The sequence below is a fragment of the Saccostrea cucullata genome, unplaced genomic scaffold (assembly GCF_032062105.1).
Source record: "Saccostrea cucullata isolate Sc308-1 unplaced genomic scaffold, CSIRO_AGI_Scuc_v1 ctg33, whole genome shotgun sequence".
In the NCBI taxonomy this organism is placed as follows: Eukaryota; Metazoa; Mollusca; class Bivalvia; order Ostreida; family Ostreidae; genus Saccostrea; species Saccostrea cuccullata.
The window spans coordinates 562,501-585,502 of NW_026936019.1; the positions used below are offsets into that span (position 1 = coordinate 562,501).

Below are 23,002 nucleotides of genomic sequence, written 5' to 3' on the forward strand. Positions count from 1 at the left end.
TCACAATGTAGCAAAATAAACAAGGGTGATAACTCGTACTCAGTGCATTTACTACAAACGATCCAAAGAGTTCTGAATGGAAACGGCGTGTAAATTTGAAGTGAGAAAAAACGTTGAGAGAATTAGCTGGATTTTCATCCTTATTTGAATTATATTTTAGGTTTAAAGAATATGCCACCTCAGAAAGGTTATAATTAATTTTGAAGTTATTTGCTACATTGTGTGTATATGGGCGGTATTCTAACTGTGGTGAGGGCTTGTCCCGAGACACAGTTAGATTATTCTTACTAAGTTAATGTGAGCACAGGCACCTGAATTTATCAATAGATAGTTTTCGATGGGGCTGAATTTAGCAAATTGAGTTACTTCCCTTTGGCCGCCTACTGGAGGTCCAAATGCTCATATTCCTTCATTGTTCAACCAATTTAATATTTGTTAATTTGAATTAGGAATCATTATTTTTCTGAAGTATATAAATTTTTGGAAGCCTCCTTTATTTAAAAAAAAAAATTTAATAAAGATTTTCCACCAAATATTTCTGCTATATTTTTCTTAAACTTGGTAAGACAAAGAGGAAAACTTACCGAGTCGACCTCCAATATGGCGGCCAACGGGAGGTAACTTTTGCTAAATTTAGGCCCATCGAAAACTATCTATAAGTCACTAAATTAGCCAAATATCGAAAAATTCTCCCCCCTCTTCTCACATGAATACTCATAGCCACCTGACCAAGTAACATGCCTCTCTCAGTGATGGGAGAGGAGATAACACAAGGAAGTTGAACCTTCATTTGATTGCTTTGATTATCCAGGAACTATCCCAGTGTCTAAGATAGATATACAGTGATTGAGTTAAACCTGTCTGATCCGACATGCACTGGGAGACAAATTTTGTGTTGGAATAGATGGTGTGCCGGATTGAAAAGTGTAAAATAGCATTAAATTAGTAAAATGGGAAAGAAATTTAACGTCGGAATTCTTAGTGTGTTGGATTAGACAGGTGTCTGATTAGACAGTTTTCACTGTATATGTTAAACACAGAAATTTATAATGAAAGATTTGGTCAAATGCTGTTCACATGTCAATAAGTGTGCTCTTTATTTTTGTAGATTGAGTAAAACATTCCTAATGTGTTCAGTATGAATAGCAAGCAACAAAAAATTGCAAATACACATGTATTAACATCTGTCGTATTTCCATTGTCATTAGATCAACTTCCCTAATTAATAATTACAATGATCAATATTTTCTGTATCTTTTATTCCAGTTAATACTGACTGACCGATCATTAATGCCAGGGGATGTCATCAGAAGGTTTGAGGAGGGTGCCAAAAGTCAGAGGGGCTTTGTCCAGGACCTGATGGGGAAGTGTCACATCCATATAAGGGGCACCAACAAATTCCTGTATAATGTCAACAGCAAAGATTTATGCAGCATGAAAGTTGAAGAGATTGCAAAAAGGGTAACATTCTTAAATCTCAAAATTAAATTAAATTTTACTGGAGCTGGGGTATCAAGAAATGAAAAAAAATAAATATTGATGATTTGTGTCCTTTTTATTTAGAAATTGATATGAATGAATTAAGATGAAGTTGTTACGCAGATTAAAAAAAAAAGGAATTGAATTCTTGACTACCAGATACATGTATTTACATCATGTAACCTGTGTTTGAAAAGAAATGTAATCCTATTTATTGTTTTATTATTAGCCCCTGAGTAACTCATTCTGTGATGTTGTGATGGACTCCTGGGTTGGTAAAGTAGAGAGAGTAAACGAGGAGCTGATTCTCAAGTTTCCAGATGGAGCTCTGTGTAAAGTACAAGACACGGATCAGCTGGATGATTTTGAACCAGTCAAAGACCATGTGAGTTTCAACACTGCTTAGAAATTCATCACATTTAACAGTGGAATAAAGTTAAAGTTAATTACCCAGGGCATTCATTAGACATGTTACTCATTAAATCAAGTTTATTATTATTTTTAGACCCTTGCCTCACTTTCACTGTTACATGTTACATTTGTTGAGATAATTTTTTAATCTTTGATGATGTATATTGTTTGTTTTGTAGTACAAGTCCCTATGTAGCAGTGATACATTCCTTTACAAAGGGCTGGTAATGAAAGGGACTATAGGAGATCTCAGTGATGCTGTCTGGTTATCCACCACTCATAAACACGGACCAAAGGCTATAAAAAAATCACCAAATCATACGGTCACTGTACGCATTGAGGAGGTGAGTTACATCTATCACTCAAAAACACGGACCAAAGGCTTCTGAAAAATCACTAAGTCATACGGTCACTCTATGCATTAGTTAGGCAATTCAGCTCTAACACCTTTCGCTGAAAGCAACTTCAAGAACCACGCAAAATGTCTTGCACATGTAGATATAAAAGTAAATGTGCTAAATTATATCTTTGTTATTTTGTTCCAAAATCAATTTCCACCAAATATCATACACACTAAATATAATACATTTAAAATATTTTAGGCATATAAAGAAATTTTATTTCCTCCATTTGACATAAAAATAAAAAAGATAGGAATAAAACTACCTCTGATATTCATTTCTTTTATGCTCCCTTTTGACAATGTTTATAAAACTTGTACAATCAAACTCATTCACTCTGAAATTTGAGAAATACAGTCAAACTTGTCATAGCGGTCACCTCTATCCAGCGGTCACTTGTCCTATGTGGTCATTTTATTTCCTCCCAATGAAATTTCCTATATAAAGTAACTCTATTTAGCGGTCATCTGCGTAACGCGGTCAGCAGTCACCTAATTTAAATCGAAATCGCCAGTTTTCCCTGTCTGTAGCAGCCATTTTGTCCAATCACGTGACCTGATCTGGAGTCAGCTGATTCACAATTTTTGTTACCAATGTAAATAATCAGTCAAGTGTTGTGGGATCGTGAACAAAAATTAATAAATGGACCAGTTATTTTGCTTAATAAGCATTTTCAAGAATCATTTTACAAACTAACTGCTTCTATATTTTACAAAACTCGAACAACTATGCTTATGACGAAAAAAGTTAACAGAAAAAAAACAAATACTGGTTAGTATTATCGATAACTGATTATCAGAGTCTTATAACTTCTGGATTTTCAATCAAGTTTTAAAAAAGAACAACCTATGAACTATATTAATCTATTAATGAATATGATATTTTTGTTTACCATTTACAGTGTCGATATAGCGCCCAAACTCTGCATGATCTGAGAGTTGTAAATGTATTACGCTTGATTGATATTTTAATTTTCACATCTAGGAAACTTGCTTCATTTGTTGAAGCCATAATTACAGGTTATATACACAGTGTGGCTTGGGGGTTTGTTCCTGTTTTGCACACATTTAATTACAGGTAATTAAAAAATGTGTGAAAAACGGGAATTTGACCAGGTGAGATGATTACTTAATTGCTATAGTCTATACTATACTTAGCTTAGTAAGTATGTGAAAGATGAACTTATAGTGAAAAAATAAGACTGAGAATAAATACAAAGTAAATGTATTTGATTATCTGATTATCTCATTATAACATCTTTTCAAATTAATTTTTATTCACTATTTTCTTTATTATGTGTTATATCTTTAATTCATTTAGAATTATATCAAGATTGAAAAGTACATATTCTTTTTTTCAAGAAATTGGACTTAATAATAAATAATATGAAACAAATATTAATCATTTATTTAATAAAATCAGATATTTTCCCATAAATATATATAGAATTTTAATAAAATGCTTATAAAATTGTATTAAACCTCTTATGAATACATAAAGCTAAGTCAGGTATTCACAGGTAAATCCAGGTAAATCCAAACCAGAAATCAGACTATAATTGCTATCAAAACACACTTCACACCTGTTGTTCTATACTAATTACCAAATGTGTGCAAAACGGGAACACACCGGCTTGGGTATGTTGTGAATTTCACAAAGGAAAACGACCGTTAGGGATTAGAAATGCTTCATTGCTCAGGACACGTGTGCACCTGTTGATCAACTGAGACTACGTCTGAGAGTTTATTACATAACAAATCTTGTATAGTTGTGTACATGTTTTTAAAAAAAATACATGTATGGAGGTTAATTTTATGAGTCAAGTTTAGATAAAATAATTATTTTATAATAAGATTCAGTATACAGGTATTTTATTAATTTATTGGATTCATTAAATTTAGTTTGAGTTCATCCATAAAAGTAATGCATCTCATGAATTAAAAAATTATAATTTAAGTGAAATCACTAATGTCCTATACCTAACTTTCTTGTATATTTTGTAGTGAAATGCATAATATAAACACAAAACTGAGCTATCAAATTTGTAAATAAATTCTTTTCAAAAAAGATGAACCTTTATCCAAAGGTCACCTCTCTATAAAGGTCACTTTTGATGGATCCCGTAGGTGACTGCTTAATACAAGTTTCACTGTATTTCAAATTAAATAATGTTCAGTTGTTGTGCCATAAGTTGCATGTATAAAGTAGATATGGTAGAAAAATGACTTGATACAACATTCATGCAGAATTTTTTTATCTTTCATAATATGATATGCAATGTATAAGTAAGATCTCTTTATTTTTAGAAGTCTGTAAACTTGACTTCCTAATTTTTACATTCAGTGACTTAATCACAACAGCATGTTTGCGATTAGTAAACCTCAGGATCATTTCTTATTAAGGGAATTTTTCAATGTAACTATTGTCAATCTTTACAAGTGTTTTGAACAAACAATGATTTCATTGTAAGTTAGTGTAATTTTGTCCCACGTAAGTTTTAATATGTTCTATTTCTGGTAAAACATAAGCCAGTTACTAAAGTAATTTTTAACTGTTGTTATAGGCAAGGCTAAAGTCAGTGGAGGTGTACTGGATGTGTAGAGGATTTACCAAGTCAGATAACCCCCTCCTGAGAATGACACCTCCTCCCTCCCTAGTTCAGGAGCCAGACCTCCAAAGGTATTCATAGACACCAAGTCGTATATATCAAAATTGTCTTCAAATTGACTTACTGATGTATATTGCAGGAAGTGAAAAGTGACTCGTTTGAGCATTGTTAATCTTGACCCTATTGTTAATCTGTTATACCTTACAAATGGCTTAAAATTTAATGAGACCAAATAGTTTTAATTTACAAATGATTTTTTTACTTATTAGGTTACAGATTTTAGATTGGTTTTCACACTGCAGTCTGCAGATTGGTGATTTTGCTCAGTATGTCATTAAACCTAGTGATGATCTCTCTGACATTCCACCCAAACTAAGCTTTATACCAGATATTTTACTAAACAATCCAGTAGCTCAAAATGAATTGGCAGAAAGTCAGGTACATGGAACTAAAGATTACACTCCTGATGTAAAGACAGAGGCCAAGGCTTTGGTCAATGGAGAGGTTCCTAATGAAGCAGCAGGAGCGGAGGATGATGAATACGAAGATGTTGAAACGACAGAGTCGGAAACCGAGGAAGAACAAGTTCAGAAAAAACACTCGTCAACCCGCAATAGGCATAAAGGAAGAAAGGGACGTAAATCTGGGGGAAAGAAAGGAGCCAAAAGAGCGAAGCAGACTGTGAAGTTTGAACCAGAAATCCCCAAGTGTTTACCCGGGGAGAAGGTGGCTGTAGGGGTGTGTTATACCTTCTCCTTGGCAACTGTCATGTGGCAGGTATGTTTGTCTGTATTGTAAAGATGCTGCCCACATCAATTTTGCATCTTTAGCTAAATTAGTTAGAAAAGTACTTAATAATATTTGCATAAAGATTAAGGATACATTGTTTCTGTTGATTTATTCACGAGAGTATTGCAACAAAATTTTACTTTGAAAGACAGGCGTAGTTCGCAAGAGTGCAAAAATATTTCTAGGTTATTTTGAAGTCCTGCTAGGATCAAGCATTAAATGTACTGTACTCTATTACAGGACGGCACTATGGAATCAGACATTCCCTCCCCTGTTCTCTTCCCCATACACTACCTTGATGAGCTGGAATTCTTCCCTGGAGATTATGTTGTAGATGCCAAGGGTAGGTTAACAAAATGATAAAGATTTTAACTCATGACCAAAGACAATGATAGACATGTTTATAAAGGGTTTTGATCTAGTAATGTCTGGCAATCTCTGGCAATCATATTCATCAAATGTTAAAGAAGTACATTTCTTTTTTTTTTTCAGAAGTTGCATTGAAGAACTGTGACTATGGTGTAGTTGTGAGCTGTAATCACAAAGAGAGGACATGTTTTGTCAAATGGATCAAGACGGTGGATATATACAAAGGAGAAAGGTGATAATCAGCATATCAGTACAGATCAATAGAAAGTTGTGTATAACTAAATCATAAATTAGAATCAGGAATAATTGTCAAAAGGCTGTATCATATTTGTATAATATTGATACATATTTCTTGAGGACTGTACTTTTTGCATTTTTTTTATTTTAACAACATTATGTGAATTTAAATTTGTCAAACTGAGGATGTTTAATTTATGTCTATTTTATCCCAGATGTAGAGGGGTGTACTTGCAGTTTCAGTTTTGTGTTTGTAAGGCATACATAAAACATGTCAAGTCACTTAAGTGTTTATTGTCTGGCAAGTTGTAATTGTTTATAACACTGATTATTTCAGGCCGGAGGAGAATGTTGAGCCAGTAGAGGTTAGTGCATATGACCTCAAAGATCACCCAGATTTCAAATTCAGACCCGCCCAAACAGTGATCAGAGTCATAGATATACAGGTAGACTACCATATTTTACTCTACAGATAGGGTACCCTATTTTACTTGGATATATGGTTATTTTACACATATATTCAGTGTTTTGATTTTAAGATGCTTTACTGAATGTTTCATTAGGGCCCCGCAAGGATTTGCGGGTGCCCTATAGTAATCACTCTGTCTGTCCGTCTGTCCGTCTGTCTTTCTTCTGTCCACAAATTTCCTGTTTTTTCCTAATAACTTTTTTATGGTTGCCCAATTAAGATCAAATTTGGTATGGTAGTTCAATAGGTAGAAAGACATATTTTGATGCTAAGTTTGTTTCTCTATGACCCTTGGTTTGGAGATGGGGTGGTGGGGTATATTCCTTAACTTTATATAAGAATGCTTTAGCAAAGAGAGATAACTGCTGAAGATGTTTCCATTGTAAACTGAATGCTGCTATGAGTCCCTTGGGATTAATTAGCTTTCCTCCTGAAGAAAATCCAAAGCATTATCTTTATCTGTCACATTGAGATTAATTACCACCTCTGTCTGCAAATGAAGTTTGTTTTGAAGTTCAGTCAATTTGGAATGCTATGAACACTCTGAAATGTGGATTTAGATATAAATGTTTATACTTTATTTTGGTTAAAATACCTACACAATGAGTTATGATTTCATTGAATTCTAAAAACAAGAAATAGATTAAAGAAGACATATCTTTTATTTTTACTTTTTTCCCTTTATGTAAATTCAAGAATGATAATAATTTTTAAGGTAGTTGGATTAAGCCATTCTAATATTAATACTGAAAAAGTTCTTATTGTAACTTTAGAAGAAAATGATGAGAGAGGTACAATTAATCCCTCAGGATTAATTATCTAGCCCGCTGAAGAAAAGTTAGTAGGCCTATCTTTATCTGTCATTTTAAGATTAATGAAAAACTTTGTCTGCAACTGCTGTTTGTTTTGAAGTTAAGGTCAAGTCTTCATGATACATGTATTTGCATTTTTTGAAGACTGGCATTTTATATAACACAAACAAACTTCATTATTGTTTATATATACATTCAATGTTAGGTTGTTCTTTACTGCCAGTGCCTAATGTAAATATACAAGGATATTATTTACAGGTTTTTGGATATTCAGGAATTATGTTGAAAATTTTAAGAATACATTTGCTGTTGCTTATTTCTTCATATATTTTTTAATCATTCCATAAGCTGCATCCTTATAATTCCACCCCATGGCGGGGCCCTTGCTGACTGGTCAGTTTTCTAGTATTGTAACTGTATTATATACATGTATTTCTTTAACTTATTAGGAGGAGGGCAAGGAAGCAGTGGGGCAGATCCACAGTTTGGACCCTCAGGGTGCTATTTATGTCCGTTGGCCCTCAGGAGAGATCACAAGATGTTACCCTCAGGAACTTTATATTGTTGGGGATGAGGTAAGGCAAAAGTTTTGAAAGAGCTGGCCATTGTTTGGCAGCTCGAGTTTGATTTGTAGATGAGTGAGTTTGACAGCTTGAGTTATTTTGTAGATGAGTGAGTTTGACAGCTCAAGTTATTTTGTAGATAAGTGAGTTTGACAGCTCGAGTTCTTTTTTAGATGAGTGAGTTTGACAGCTTGAGGAGTTTGACAGCTTGAGTTCTTTTGTAGATAAGCGAGTTTAACAGCTCAACTTATTTTGTAGATGTGTTTTTACTTCTTGGGTTATTTGGTTTGACAGGTCAAGTTATTTTGTAGAAGAGTGAGTTTGACAGCTCGAGTTATTTTGTAGATGAGTGAGTTTGACAGCTCGAGTTCTCATGTAGATGAGCAAGTTTGAGATGAGTGAGTTTGACAGCTTGAGTTAATTTGTAGATGAGTGAGTTTGACAGCTTGAGTTCTTTTGTAGATGAGCGAGTTTGACAGCTCGAGCTGGTCCACAGAGGAGGAGGAAGAGACAGAAGAGGATGATGACTCCAACATGAGCTGGGAAACTGAGGATGAGGAAGCTGTGAGCTCTGATGAAATGTAAGAAATGGTTGGAATCAGATCTGGAAGAATACTAATGCCACCTGTATGAACAATATTTAATAAGCTTTGTTTATCAAATTCGTAATGTACTTGTTTTCTTGATTTTATGATTAGTAATATTTATTACCCACAATATTTTCTTTATTTTCAGAGCTGATGGAGGCATTTCTCTGATGTTTATAACAAAGGAAAAGAAAGAGGAGCTGGATGCACTAATGTCAAGAGCTCAGACAGCCCTGGAGAACTTACAGAAAATATTTTTTACATACACTGGAAAGATCACTATTACCTATAGATATCTAAGGGACATAATTGCTGTTTATAAACGCTGTCAGGATCTGGAAAAAATCCTCAAATCTCACTTCTTTGAGGATGTGGAGCTTACAAATTTGCTGGAGGAAATTCGATCCTTGATGTATGACGAGAAGAGAAATGAACTGAATGATCGTTTGTTGAAAATATACGAAAAACGAAAAGGAGGAGGAAGCATGGAGTCCCCCAGTAAGGAGGATTCATCTGTTTCACAAACTCTAGAAGATTACCCCTCTCATGTGTTCCTAGAGACCAGCAAACCCAGTAGTCCTGACACAGAGCTGACACAGCTGGCTAATGCTATAGTGCAGTCAGTGATGAAAACTTTCACAGCCTCACAAGTGCAAAACCAAGAAGCCAGGGTGGAGGAAAATGCAAATTTACCAAATGGAGATATAGACAATCCTTGTCTTGGTGCAACTTCAGCAGATTTTATACCTAAAACAGTGAACACTAGCGAGGAAACAGCTTCAAATACAACATCTAATGGTGAACCGGAAAAGTGGCAGGTGCACCAGGAAGGCTTGAATGTATCAAATGAAACAAAAGAGTTGAATGTGAGTCAGGAGTCAGGACTGGAAGTCAGTGACTGTGATTCAGGTCTAGGGGAATCCAAGGGGAGTGGGGCCTCCTTAGATAGGGATAACTGGGTGTCAAAACAGAAGAAGAAGGAGGAGGTCTGTAAGAGGTTCTGTCAGCTGATGCTGGTCCAGATGGTCAAGATACGAGGAGAGATCGGGGAAAGATGGGAAAAAACCAAGGAGTGGATGGGCAAGGAATGTGATAAATGTGAACAGAACAGACGGACAGACAAACCAGAGAATGAAGAATCTCCAGGAGCCAGGCTGGTAGAAGGTAAAAGTTCAAAGAAAAAAATAATACCTAAAGTAGATTAGGTGCAGATTTATACTGTATAACGTGGTTTCTCAGCAGATGTAAAATTAGACATTTTGCTTACTCAACAGTATCGCAAAAAAATTTGCGAAATTTTTTTTTTGACAAACACAGTGTTCAATATATTGTTGCAAACCAGTAATATTATTTTGTGCTGTTGAACAGGGATATGGTCAAAGTACCTAAGATATGTTTGGAAAAGACACAGATGAATTTAAAATCATTTGATCAAAAATCTAAGTAAAATGTCACTTTATAAAAAGAATAATGATGATGAATAACAGAAATTATATAAGATTTTATTTCAATGTTTCAGAGCTTGATTTGGCATTTAATCCAGAGTCAAATTGTGTGGAGTGTGATCAGGCGGAGACTCAGGAAGAGACAGCAGACATATCAGACCATAGAGAGGAGGTGGAGACCTATAAACAAGCCACTTCTGTCACACAGGGTAAGGTCATATAACACATACAAACAACATCACACCTTAGAAAGGAGGTGGAGGCCTTTAAACAGGTCACCTCTGTCACACAGGGTAAGGTCATATAACAAACAAACAGCAACACACCTTAGAAAGGAGATGGAGACCTATAAACAAGTCACTTTTGTCACACAGGGTAAGGTCATATAACACACAAGCAACAACACACCATAGAGAGGAGGTTGAGACCTATAAACAGGTCATCTCTGTCACACATGGTAGGGTCACATAACACGCAAACAACAACACACCTTAGAGAGGAGGTGGAGACCTATAAACAGGTCATCTCTGTCACACATGGTAGGGTCACATAACACACAAACAACAACACACCTTAGAGAGGAGGTGGAGACCTATAAACAGGTCACCTCTGTCAAACAGGGGGGTAAGGTCATATAACACACAAACAACAACACACCATAGAGAGAAGGTGGAGACCTATAAACAGGCCACCTCTGTCACCCAGGGTAAGGTCACATAACATGCAAACAATTCATACAAAAACCTTTTATCTGTCCTCAGAACCCATAATTCATTTGATGGTTATAGAATTTGAAAAGTTCAAGTGCTTATTGCATAATTGCAAATAAGAGAGAAATGTGTCTATCCACTGTTATTTATTGTAATTTATTGTAGGCTTTCAGATGTGTGAGACAGCACCATCTACACATAATTTTGCAAGTAAAGTGTACTCCCCACAGGATCCCAAGTCTTTCCTAAGAGCTGTCAGAAAAGAGGTAAAATAAAGGACTTTTAGTGAAGAGAGTGAGAAATTGGTATTGAATTCAATGTTTAGGCATGAGGGTCTGATTATAAATAATGTTCCAATTTTAGTACCAGCTACTCCAAAGTAACCTACCAAATGGAATTATAGTGAAAGGATTTGAAGACAGAATGGTGCGTTATAACAAATGTATTTGAGTTCAATACATGTATCTGCCACTTTAATTTCATCAAAAATACAATGTAATGTTAAAAAAAATCTTTGATCATAAATAGAGATATGTAACTGCAAATACATTTCACTAATAGCCTACTATTTTCTGTAGGATTTGTTTTTGGTGATTATGTATTTACCTATCAGCCTACTATTTTCTGTAGGACCTGTTTTCTGTGATGATAATTGGGCCTCACGGTACCCCCTATGAGGATGGTCTGTTCTTTTTTGACGTCTTCCTCCCGGCTGACTATCCGACGTCACCCCCTGTGTTCCACTACATCTCGTACTGTACAGACAGACTGAATCCCAATCTGTACGAGGACGGGAAGGTCTGTGTCAGTCTGCTGGGCACCTGGGACGGAAAGGTACGTCCATCTTTATTTATAGGAGTACCTGTGTTCCAAAGCAAATTGACTGATTCATGAAGCATGTGGGTTACTGAAATAAATCCTTTATAATTCTTAGTTAATTATAAATTATATTGCCCGTAAGTTTTGTCAAGAAGATAACTGGTAAGAATCTGGATTACACATGTAGTGTTGATTACTGGGCCTCAAACTGTAAATGCATGCATCCATTGATGCAGTTCAGATTAGTTCAGTCAACATTCTTATTTCACACGGTACTTTAGTACCATGATAAATATAATTTACTTCAATCATGTGGAAATTGTAACCTCTGTATCTTCCCTTTTAAAGTGAAAATGTACAGGTGTTATGATGGAATGAATGAACAGAAATGTGTTTGTTTTTAGGGAAGTGAAATGTGGACAGCAAAATCCAATATGCTGCAAGTCCTTGTGTCAATACAAGGTAATGATGTCTTGTATAATTATAAAAACAAGTAATCTAAGGTTTGTTAGTGTAACTCAAATCAAAGGTTTGCTCATCAGTGAATTAATAATTACAATAAAACTTGTTTAGTACAAAGACGGATATTGCGAATTCACGGATGTAGACCAGTTTTTATGAAACCATCCAAGATATTTTTATCAAACTTCATATGCTGATACATACTAATGTAAAGAATTCAACTGCATCAACATTTTTGACCTTGACCTTACTTTTATCAAATTGTTTAAGTCAGTTTTGAAGAAATCATTCAAGACATTTTTATCAAACTTCATATGTTGATGTTGATACATATTGATGAGAGATATTCAACTGCATTAACATTTTTGACATTAACATATCCTTTGACCTTGACCTCACTTATCCTAAATTAGTGCCAAACTTCATATGCTGATACATATTGATGTAAGCAATTCAACTGCATCAACTATTTTGACCTTGACCTTTCATTTGACCTTGACCTCACTTTTATCAAATTGTGTTTAAGTCAGTTTTAAAGAAACCATTCTTTTCAACTTCTTATTCTGATACATACTGATTAGAGCTTTTCAACTGCATCAACATTTTTGGACCTTGGCATTTCCTTTGACCATGACCTCACTTTAAAGAAATTAGTGTCAAACTTCACATGCTGATACATACTGATGTAAGCAATTCAACTGCACCACTATTCAAGACATTCTGATCAAATTTCATACACTAATACATATTTTCATGTTGCATAACTAATATACCCTCAATGGGGCATTCATGTCCTATGGACATATTTCTAGTTTAACTGTGTAATATTTGTACTACAGGGTTAATTTTGGTAGCAGAGCCTTATTATAATGAGGCTGGATTTGAGAAACAGCGTGGATCTGTGATTGGTGATGAAAACAGCAAGATGTATAATGAAATGGCCATCATTAAACTAGTGCAAGTGAGTATGACTTTGTAATTGCTGTGTAAAGGATGACTTGAACAACTGAAACATGGTTATAAATGATCATAGTTGTTTAGATATAAAAGCTATTCCAAGGATTATTAATATTTTAGAGTTTTAAAATATGTGACAATGTAAATATTTCAGAGTTTGACACGAATGATAGAGAATCCCCCACACAGTTTTAAGGAGGAGATGATTTCACATCTCAAAGAAAATGCTGAAAGGCAAGTCGTGTAAATTTATATGTAGACAGAAGTTTGATGTTTTATGTTTTCTCTTAAAATAATTTCATCTGCATTAGTACATATTTAAGATATATGTACTTTTAAATGATATGTGTTATCTGATATACATGTATGTTATAGAATGATCCATCGATATGAGTATTGGTTGGAGTCATCCATTGTTAACAAAGATCAAGACAATGGAGTACATGTGAACTGTGACACTGCAGCTGACCCGTCCACTGGTGGTCAGTCCACAAACCAAGTGATGGACACTGCACCTCCCTCAACACACCCGCAGCTGACCAATAGTAATAAAGAGGCGGGGCACTTCAGGCCGCCAGAATTTTCTCTGTTTCCTCCCTCCAAGGGTTTCTGTATACCCATGAAAAAATACTTGGAAACTTTCAAGCAGACAGTAAAAAAGAACATCTTATCTGAGGATGCTGAGTCAACAGTTTCATCATAATGGTCAAAACATTCTCTAGTCCAAGTTTAACGGTTATTTATTTGTTAAATATTTCTGACATGTATTATGCTGTGCAGGTTCATGTATACATCTGAGGTGGTAGCATTTTATTTTTTTTTCTTTAAATTTTGATTAGCAGCTATAAAGTGATGATATTTGCAATATCCCATTCTAATTATATCATGGTCCTCAGGCAATTGAGGCATTAAACCTCTAAATTTATATAGTGATGTGTTTCATTAAAATTAAAACCTAAGTGCTAATTTTCTGCATGATTGTGTGCTAGTGCTGTATGTTATTGTTGATGTTTACTATGAACTGTATTATTTGCAATTCTTTCTACGCTCTTGACAAGCTAGAATCTTGTGTAAGAATGTTGTTATTAAATCACATAACAATTTACCTTATTTAAACTATTGTCTTGTATTTTGTTATGGTGCCAAATTTTTGTTTTGTGATAAGATTGTCATCGAGCTAGATGCTATGTGGTTTCTACTATTTGTTATGATGGCCTGCTGAGATGTTTGACCTGTATATTGCTCGTGTTTCCCCCTCCCAGACTTTTTAGAAGTTTATTCAGTACTCATGAGATTACACTTCTTGTTAAATAATTTACTTGTATGTTGATATTTGTTAGGTAGTACATATATCAGTTTATATACAGCTAAAGACCTGTAAATTAAAATAAGATATTAGTATTCATACATATACACTGTACTGTATTTATTACCAGTAGTCATGACCAAAAATTCCCATTAGTTAGAACTATCAATGAATTGCATAAAATATTTTTTGTTTTACATGTACAAGTCTTTCATTTATATTGGTATCCCCCCCTTCAAAGAAGGGAGGGCATATTGCTTTCCTGCTGTCTGTCGGTCCACTTAGTTTCTGTTCATTTTCTTAACAACCATAGCACATACTGAAACGAAATTTGGTTTACAGATTTATCAGATGAGTACTGTATCTAAGTCGAATTCTGTTTTGGGTACAATTGAGCCATTTTTGACAGAGTTAGGCCCCTTGGACTTAAGAAAAATTCTAATTATTTGCAGTTTCTGATCATTTTCTTTGAAGAGGTTGCACATACTGAAATGACATTTGGTATACAGTTTATCAGATGAATATCTAGGTCAAGTTTTGTTTTGCATATGATCGAGCAATTTGGGACAGATTTATGCCCCTTGGACTTAGAAAAATTCCAGTTATTTGGGGGAGGGGGGCATAAGTGTTTTACAAGCATCTCTTGTTAAATATAATTTAATGCAAGTACTCAAGGGATTGTCATTAATTTATAAACACATACATGTAGAAATTAGTCATTGTGATTATTCCAACCTCTGAAGTAAATCTCTCAATCTCTTTCATCATGTGTTTTATTTCAGTAGATTTATCTATAGGGATGTACAGTAAAACAAACTCGTAAAGAAGTGCCAGAGACACAATATTTCTTTGTCATAAACCTTATTTCTTTTATTTGACTTGTTCCTGATACATTTTAATGCCACGAGTGAACCTCACTTTGCTGCATGTCAATTTTTATATATTCTAAATTATACAAAAAATATTAAGCATGTTTGCTTGAAGCAGGTTTAACTGTATCCCTATCAGCTTTGTCATATATGGATAATTTGTATAAAATGGTCATATTACAATGAAGCACTTTGAAGCTTGTGGAATGCTAGTTTGTGTAACACTTATTGAGGTAGCATCCTTATAAATCCCAAACTTTATGTTGTGCTCTGTAGTCAAGCAATTGGTAACATCGACTGAGGGAGAGATACATGTCCATTTATTTCCAAGGTTGTCCCTAAGACCTGGTGGCCAGGGAATTTCATCAACTATAATGAACAAATCCCCAAATTATTCAGGAGTTCTTCCTCAACTCACTTTTATGGGAGGAGAACTAGAGCCCCTTCTACTTTTTCAATGCCCTCTAGTGTTATTCCAGTTCCTAGGGACAACCCTGATTTTGAAGTGCTAATATAACAAAGCTCTGACAACCTCTATTTTTCCAGTCTTCTATAAAATTCAGTCTTCATTCTGAAATACATGTGTATTTTTCAAATTTGATCTTTCCTTGCTCCTGATATTTGGAACAATTCTGGTCCAGTTAAAGCGATTTCATTTGAGAGGGTGGGGGTATAATTCTTTCAAAGGGAAACAAATAATAAAAATAAACATATCACTCAGTAGGACCAAACTTGCTTTCTCATAGCTTGAGGGTACTTTTGTGCAGCTTATTCAGAAATAAGGATAAATATACATCATGTGCTGGTTACATTTAATGCAATTTATGACTACACTAGTCATAAACTGATGCCTGTAGTATTTCAGCTCTTCTTGTCTTAGATCAGAACTGCACTTCAAAATTATATCTTTAAACAATACAAATTTGTAAACAGGGTATAAAACCCAATTCAATTTAATTGAATTTAGTTGAGTGTTGATTAATATACTTCCATATGGAACTTTTTTCCTCTGGAGAGAAATACAATAAAATTTGTCTAATCCAACCACCAAAATTCCAAAGAAACTGGATAAGACAGAATTCTGGATTAACCATCTAAAACAAAAGATATTGCTATAAAGGACCTTGAAGTAGATAAGATTTTGAAATACATAACATCCAGATTATATGCATTTCATTGAAATTTAGCTTTAAGTGTAAATTTTCCAATCTTTATAATGCTTTAATGAAGAGCAAGCATTGTGTCATATAGGAAAGAGCATGTGTTTTCTTTACCCGAGTTTTGGTGAAAGTCACATAGCGCTTTTTTGTTTAATGTCAAATTCTGTTGGATCTATGGATTGTTTATAAAATTTTGTTTATTGCACCCTGAAAATAAACATTTTCTAGAGTATATTTCGGTGTTCATGTATTTATTTTAAAAATAGCTTATTTCATAATTTCAAATTTTTATTTTACTAGAGGCACTGGACCAATGTGGAATTAGCAGCCTTTGTGATTTCTAAAGGATTTTATTTCACAAAATTTTCCTACACAGGAGGAACAATACTCGATACAAAAGTATTCCTTGAATCATGTAGTATAATGTAAGATAATAATAGATTAACAACAATAATATAACAATTATGAATGGTAATAAAATAGTTAAAAATATAATTCTGACTAAACAATCATATAGTTACATTCACTGTGTACAAAAATCCATTGCCTTCTTTTCTATCACAGACAATAATATATGCAAATCAGCGGTCATAATTACATTTTAGATAATTGTTTGAAGACGGGGCTGTTCTTAAGAGCCCAATAATTGTTTTCACTTGTAAGCCACGCCCCTCCATCAGCCACCACAGTGGTTCCCGTCAGTAACTCTGCAGCAGGACTCACTATGTACAACACTGTGTTACCAATATCCTCTCGCTTTCCAAGTCTCTGGACTGGAATTGACTTTACATAGGCATCAGTGATTCTTTCTCCCCCTAAAAAATATTGATAGAGAGAATATAAATTTGAATAAGCATGTCCATATGTATATCAGTCATAATTAGAGTGTACATTTGAATTGTCGAGGTGGTTAACTGCAAAGTGAGATCTTTCTTGAAGAAAACGGGAAAAAAATTGCAAGGGAATCCAATTGGATAATACCTATAAAATAATAGACCATTTAGAAGGGAGACATAGGCCATAGGGTTTTCACAGGAGGGAGCTTGCGTCCGAGGGTGACAATCCTACTCAGACCTGATAATTGGTAATGTCTCCCGTCTAAACAGTCGTAGTCCATAATAGTTTTATTATCCTAAAGAATCTAAATTATCAATTAAATAGAGTAAAAAATAGTAATCAAAACTCCTATGTTCCCTACTCGGCTCTGATTCCATACTTTAAAAATATGTCAACAGACAATTTTGATGTGAACGTTAGAATTTATCGTATACCAATCACGCATATTTAGAAATTGTACATTTATACTGTAAAATCACATGTTTTCGTGGAGTCAGATTTTCGTGGTTTGGGTAAAAACTCTTGGTTGGTAGGGATTTGACTTCATGGATGTAGAATTCTTGAGTAGATACATGTATGTATGTAAAATTTTATATTTCGTGGTGTACATGAATTTGTGGGTCTCTTCATACCTCGAAAACAACGAAAATTTAAACTCCAATGAAAAATTGTGATTTCACAGTTATTATGAATAAGAGTTATCTCCCTTAAACCACTGCAATTTCATTCAAAGGGCAACAACACAGTTGTAACTGTGCATGCTTGCTTAAGCTTTTTCATTGTCATCTGAAGGATAATAATGTTATATGTGTAACTTAGAGTATTTGTCTTTCAAAATCCAAAGTGCTATGAAACCTACAGTAATTTACAGTTGTATGTTCCCTGATTAGTACTCACCCAGTCTCCTCATTCCTTCCGTGTCCGCTATCGGTCCAGGAGCTACACACATCATTCTTACGCCATTGGCCCCCCACTCTACTGCCAAGTGTTTGGTCATTGCCTCTGAAATAAAGTAACACAATTATAAACCAGCAAGTCAAAAGTATCTTACCATGAATGTCCAGCACACTGTAATAATTTTTATCTTACCAATGGCAGCTTTGGCTGATCCAGCATGTGTTTGTAAAATCCGTCCACGGAAACTAAGTGTTGCAGTGATGTTGATAATAACTCCACCATTACTCTAAAAATCATTAATAAAAAAGTTTTAAAATGAAAAGCAAAATTAAAATTGCAACCTATCAGAGGATGCTTAATTATTGGAGATACTGCAGGAAAATCATGAAGGAAAAAACAAGGACCTGGTACATGTATCTTAATTTAAAGAAAACAATTTGAACCTATCCGTAACAGTTTCTTATCACCAGAAAAGTTCAGTATTGTTTTTTATATTGCCTTTGTATTTTTCTGGTGAATATCACATTGAAACCAAAGTAAATGGTTAAAGAGTCCATTACTAAATTATTGACATACCTTCATGTATTTGTCAAACACAGCTTTGGAGACATTAAAGGTTCCATGGGCATCAATCTCCATCACTGTTTTGAAGGCATTGAAAGAGAGGTTCTCAGCTGGACATAGAAAGTTCCCTGCTGCATCTGAAATGTCAATCATACTAGACAATGTATTTTAGTGTATAAACTATAGTATATGTAAACTATCTGCAACAGTCAAACCACATCTGTTCAATATTATTATTGACATGTGTTTAACATACTCTACATCAAGAATATTTAATGACTTTTAACGTTATAATAATTGCTTTATCATATTCATGGTTTTTCGTACACATTCCTTTTGTTCACTGATACATGTACGAGAGTCATTCAAAAAATACGTAGACAATGCTTCTCATCGTCATATGATTATTACAAGATTATAGATCAATACATTTTCGTAAACATATATATTTATTTTGTCGAAGTGTGAAGTTTCATTCCATTTGATTAAATAGAACTAATGTTAGCCAAAATTTAAAGCAACATGTTTTATTACCATGGAGCACGGTTAACCAATATTGTAACGTCAACAAGAACGTTGAGAAAGTTTGTCAAAAGTATACTCATTTTTTTTTAATTTCAAACACAGTCTGTAGTGTCTTCTCCATTCAAAACACATATCCACAACAATTAACACCTAGTTTGCTGACAATTGTACAAATATAGCTTGAATAAGAATGTTATTGTTTTCAAATTATTTAAATTACTATGCAACTCTATTATTTCTGCAACATTGAAGCACACATCACGTTCAATGACGTTCCTAACTCTTTTTACAATATTTTAATCTTTAACCTGTTTCTTTACAGACAATCCATCGTCCGATTAAAACTCGCTACCACTCAAAAATTGTATTTTTAATTTAATACAAATACACAGATTATTTTTCATACAGATCCTGGTTTAAAAGGATTTTTTAAGCTTGTAGAAGAAGTTTCCTGAATGTAAAGTCTAATTTTATTGCTACTTGCTGCTCCGTGATGTCCTCCAACGTCATGGTTTTTTGCCTTTTTCAATCAAGTCCTTATGTATTTAGAAGCTGATATCTTTTAAATGGAGCGAGATACTACATAACCTGATTTCATTTTAATTAATACAACAATACTTTATTTAAACATGTAAATTTTATTTCGTTTCAGTTCCATTTATTAGAGGTATAGCTGTAAATACTATAAAGTAAAAATTAGAAAAATACCCAATTTCGTCGGTGCTCCGTGACCCCATTTTTGCTGTTCTAAATCCTTCAAGTTGGTAATTTTAATAAATATGAAGATACATTCCAATTTTTTTACTCAAATTATTTGAATCTGTTGTTAAAATATTTGTACCAAATTTGGATATAATATGACGTTAAATAAAAAAGTTAGAACAAAAGTCTACGAACTTTTTGAATGACCCTCGTAGAACTCTGTGAGGAATAAGGACTGCATATTTGCAAAATGCTTGTGACAACTGACAGAAATACGAGGCACACAACTTTATATATTTCTTTTCAGAATAAATATTATCCAATACCAGTTTTTGTTATAAAAAAAAATTTAAATTCAAGTTCTTATGGTTATAAGCTAATACTTACTGTTGACCAGGATGTCAATATGCTTGAATTGTCCCAGAGCTTCATCGACAGCCTTTGTTATCGTCTCTGGCTTTGAATATATAAACAAATACTTAGTACTACATGTATTAAATCACTTTTTATGTGGTGACAGTTTTTCATGATATGAAAAGGAATTTGTCGGATTAGGATTGGATTTTTTGGATGAAGTGCATGATGATGTAAATTCTATTTCTTGTTTTTTATGTAGAACTAAATGATACATGTATTTTTCTTTGGGAGGATACATAAATTACTCGATCAACAACTGGTGAATATGCGAACATCTTAATGCCAATGAATGTTGCTTTTATTCAGATAAAATAAATTTTTTATGCCTGAAAATGAGTAAATATTCCACCTTTCTGACATCCATTTGTAGTGGCAGACATTTTTGACCTGTGGCTTTTGACAGTTTTTCAGCTGAACTTTTCACAACATCGAGTCTGCGGCTGGCAATAACTGTGTCACAGCCATGTCTGTAAATTATCCAATAAATGAATATCATTTTCAAAAGACTGATATGATATAGATTATAATATTACTTCTTTATTTTGCAAAAGTGGGTCAAACTCCAAGGCCAAAAAGTCAAATATGTTGATTGTCACAAGGATCGGAATACACAAGTGAAATATGAAAGTAATAGTTCCAACGATGAAAAAAAAGTAATGGGCAAGGTTAACATTTTTGCAGACAAACAGAAGAATAGGGCAAAAACTTAAATTTACACCCCTGAATTCCTTTACCTGTTTACAGGGGCATCAAAAATTATTTTTTGTAATTTTTTTTTTTTTGCCATGGGACTGAGGTTGTGATTAATTGTTATTATTTGATTGGTTTAATACACATTGATTACACTAAACACCAAATTGGAAACTTCTAGATCCGCCCCATGCAACTGAGCATTGGTGACAAAATATGTTACGTTCCAGTTAGTGCACCCTCAATATACCTTTTGATCCTATGTTGGTTGCATGAAAAGAAAATCACATACAGAAGACTTACCTCATCAATACTTCTGCTATCGTGAATCCTATTCCTGTTCCACCTCCAGTAATAAATGCCACTTTACCTCTGAAATATACAAGCGAGGCTAATTAATTAAGTAACTTACTTTCACTTTCAAAATCCGCCAAAATAAATCTTACACGATGACAAATTATCTAATTTTAAAATGGTAACCTTAATACATCTCTCTGAAAAATGTATTTGTAATCGGTTACTAGTGGTTCAGTAGACATTGTTCTCTCTTCGATATGAAATGCAGCTGCTGATCGCCGATCTGCTCAGTTTACTTTCACAACTTGTCACACGTGCAGACGCTCAAAGCTGAAATCAAAAGTAGAATATCGAACCCGATGTAAATCCGAAAATCCACTGAATCACAGACATTAGAGATAAGATAATGAAATGAAATAGATTTACACCAGCGATTCATCATTCTCCAAATTGTACAAATTTTTGTCACATTCAAATTGGTCTGTAAGGTCAGTTTCATCCTAGTAAGCTTACAGAATTTTCATGCAGCACGGTGTTTTTAAAGCTTATTATGTCCTAGCGTACTATGTAAGATTATTGTTTTAATAATTCTCGAAGTTTCAAAACTTTACAGCTATGGTGTGTTCGTAGCATTTGAACATTCCTAGAGGTAATAATGAATTTATAATTGGTTACAAGTCCAATTAGTCCAGTTTGGAGCTGCAATATTTACTGCAATAACATAAACATAGGTAATCAGAGATTACAGAGCTCACCTCAACGAATGTTGTCTTTAAGTAAGGCAAATTAAGTCACACAATTAACCAACAAAAAGTGTACATCCAAAAATGCAAAAATTTATGCAATTTTGATACCTTGGAATAGACCTATATAAAAACTTAAAACTAGTTCTTCATCATGAAAATGTAATTAAAATCCAGCATCTGAAGCAAGATTGAGAGTTTTCATCCCTTGATGCATCATTTGTGCAACTTTGGTATAGTTTCTTGGTGATAGACCTGCACCCATAACTTTTACGAGGTCTATTATCTGGAAAATGTATGTCGAATTCAGCATCTGAAGCAAGTCCAATAGTGTGCATCCTAAGATGTATCATCCATGCAAGTTTGTTCAACATAGAGCTCAAAGTTACTTGGAAATGAAACCTGTATAAACCAGAAGTCTCTGTCGAGACTGTAGCTCTACTGTTTTATACTTAAAACAAAGGAAGAGAAAAGTAGCAGTTTTGACTTGAGACTTCAAAACAGGAATCAATAGAAAAATGATCCTTGACACTCAACAAAATAAAAACTGATGCACAGAATTATGTATCTTAGTGTAGTCTACTATCTGCCAAGTTATATTAAAATCAGACCAAAACTAAAGGAGGAGTAGCATTTGAAAGAATTTCACAGAAATTTCTATTTTTAGAAACCATGGCAACACTGTTCATCAAAATCAAAAACTGATGCACAGAATTATGTATCTTAGTGTAGTCTACTTGTGTGCCACATTATGTTGAAATCAGAACAAAACTGGTGGACGAGTAGTATTTAAAATAAAATTTCACAGAAATTTCTAGTTTTAGTAACCATGGCATCACCGTTCATCGAAATCAAAAACCGATGCACAGAATTATGT

The 23,002-nt window shown here is 34.0% G+C and overlaps 2 protein-coding genes across 6 annotated transcripts in view; one reads left to right on the plus strand and one right to left on the minus strand.

The window, feature by feature from the left end:
- The window catches only part of LOC134244608 ((E3-independent) E2 ubiquitin-conjugating enzyme UBE2O-like), an 18,037-nt gene extending 1,350 nt beyond the window's left edge, over window positions 1–16,687 (plus strand). Inside the window, exons 2-22 of one of the 5 annotated variants that reach the window (XR_009987255.1) lie at window positions 1,267–1,461; window positions 1,709–1,864; window positions 2,070–2,234; window positions 4,855–4,970; window positions 5,169–5,676; window positions 5,929–6,031; window positions 6,181–6,289; window positions 6,632–6,740; window positions 8,025–8,150; window positions 8,601–8,719; window positions 8,874–9,889; window positions 10,245–10,342; window positions 10,840–10,876; window positions 11,046–11,146; window positions 11,244–11,306; window positions 11,511–11,714; window positions 12,104–12,161; window positions 13,001–13,122; window positions 13,273–13,352; window positions 13,494–15,526; window positions 15,575–16,687. Coding sequence is in view for 4 of the 5 variants with exons in the window: in XM_062726868.1 (XP_062582852.1) it covers window positions 1,267–1,461; window positions 1,709–1,864; window positions 2,070–2,234; window positions 4,855–4,970; window positions 5,169–5,676; window positions 5,929–6,031; window positions 6,181–6,289; window positions 6,632–6,740; window positions 8,025–8,150; window positions 8,601–8,719; window positions 8,874–9,889; window positions 10,245–10,342; window positions 10,427–10,463; window positions 11,046–11,146; window positions 11,244–11,306; window positions 11,511–11,714; window positions 12,104–12,161; window positions 13,001–13,122; window positions 13,273–13,352; window positions 13,494–13,821 (3,813 nt within the window). In the remaining variant the exon portion in view is untranslated. Of the gene's footprint in view, window positions 1–1,266; window positions 1,462–1,708; window positions 1,865–2,069; window positions 2,235–4,854; window positions 4,971–5,168; window positions 5,677–5,928; window positions 6,032–6,180; window positions 6,290–6,631; window positions 6,741–8,024; window positions 8,151–8,600; window positions 8,720–8,873; window positions 9,890–10,244; window positions 10,380–10,426; window positions 10,464–10,672; window positions 10,710–10,839; window positions 10,877–11,045; window positions 11,147–11,243; window positions 11,307–11,510; window positions 11,715–12,103; window positions 12,162–13,000; window positions 13,123–13,272; window positions 13,353–13,493 lie in introns of all 5 variants that reach the window. The other 4 variants (XM_062726868.1, XM_062726865.1, XM_062726864.1 and 1 more) reach the window with 4 other exon arrangements.
- Window positions 16,688–16,750: 63 nt separating this feature from the next.
- On the minus strand, window positions 16,751–21,720 carry LOC134244612 (peroxisomal 2,4-dienoyl-CoA reductase [(3E)-enoyl-CoA-producing]-like). The gene is made up of 8 exons (XM_062726874.1): window positions 21,566–21,720; window positions 21,389–21,457; window positions 20,745–20,862; window positions 20,366–20,435; window positions 18,764–18,888; window positions 18,380–18,473; window positions 18,188–18,292; window positions 16,751–17,268 (listed from the first exon to the last, which is right to left on the minus strand). The coding sequence occupies exons 1-8, from the start codon at window positions 21,622–21,624 to the stop codon at window positions 17,048–17,050; spliced, it is 861 nt and encodes a 286-aa protein (XP_062582858.1). The 5' UTR covers window positions 21,625–21,720; the 3' UTR covers window positions 16,751–17,047.
- Window positions 21,721–23,002: the final 1,282 nt, after the last annotated feature.

Coding starts and splice junctions, on each gene's coding strand:
- LOC134244612 (XM_062726874.1), bottom strand. CDS start 21,624: ATGTCTACTGAACCACTAGTAACCGATTACAAATACATTTTTCAGAGA. Junction 21,458..21,565: donor TTTCAGAGAGATGTATTAAG/GTTACCATTTTA, acceptor TGTATATTTCAG/AGGTAAAGTGGCATTTATTA. Junction 20,863..21,388: donor ATAGCAGAAGTATTGATGAG/GTAAGTCTTCTG, acceptor GATAATTTACAG/ACATGGCTGTGACACAGTTA.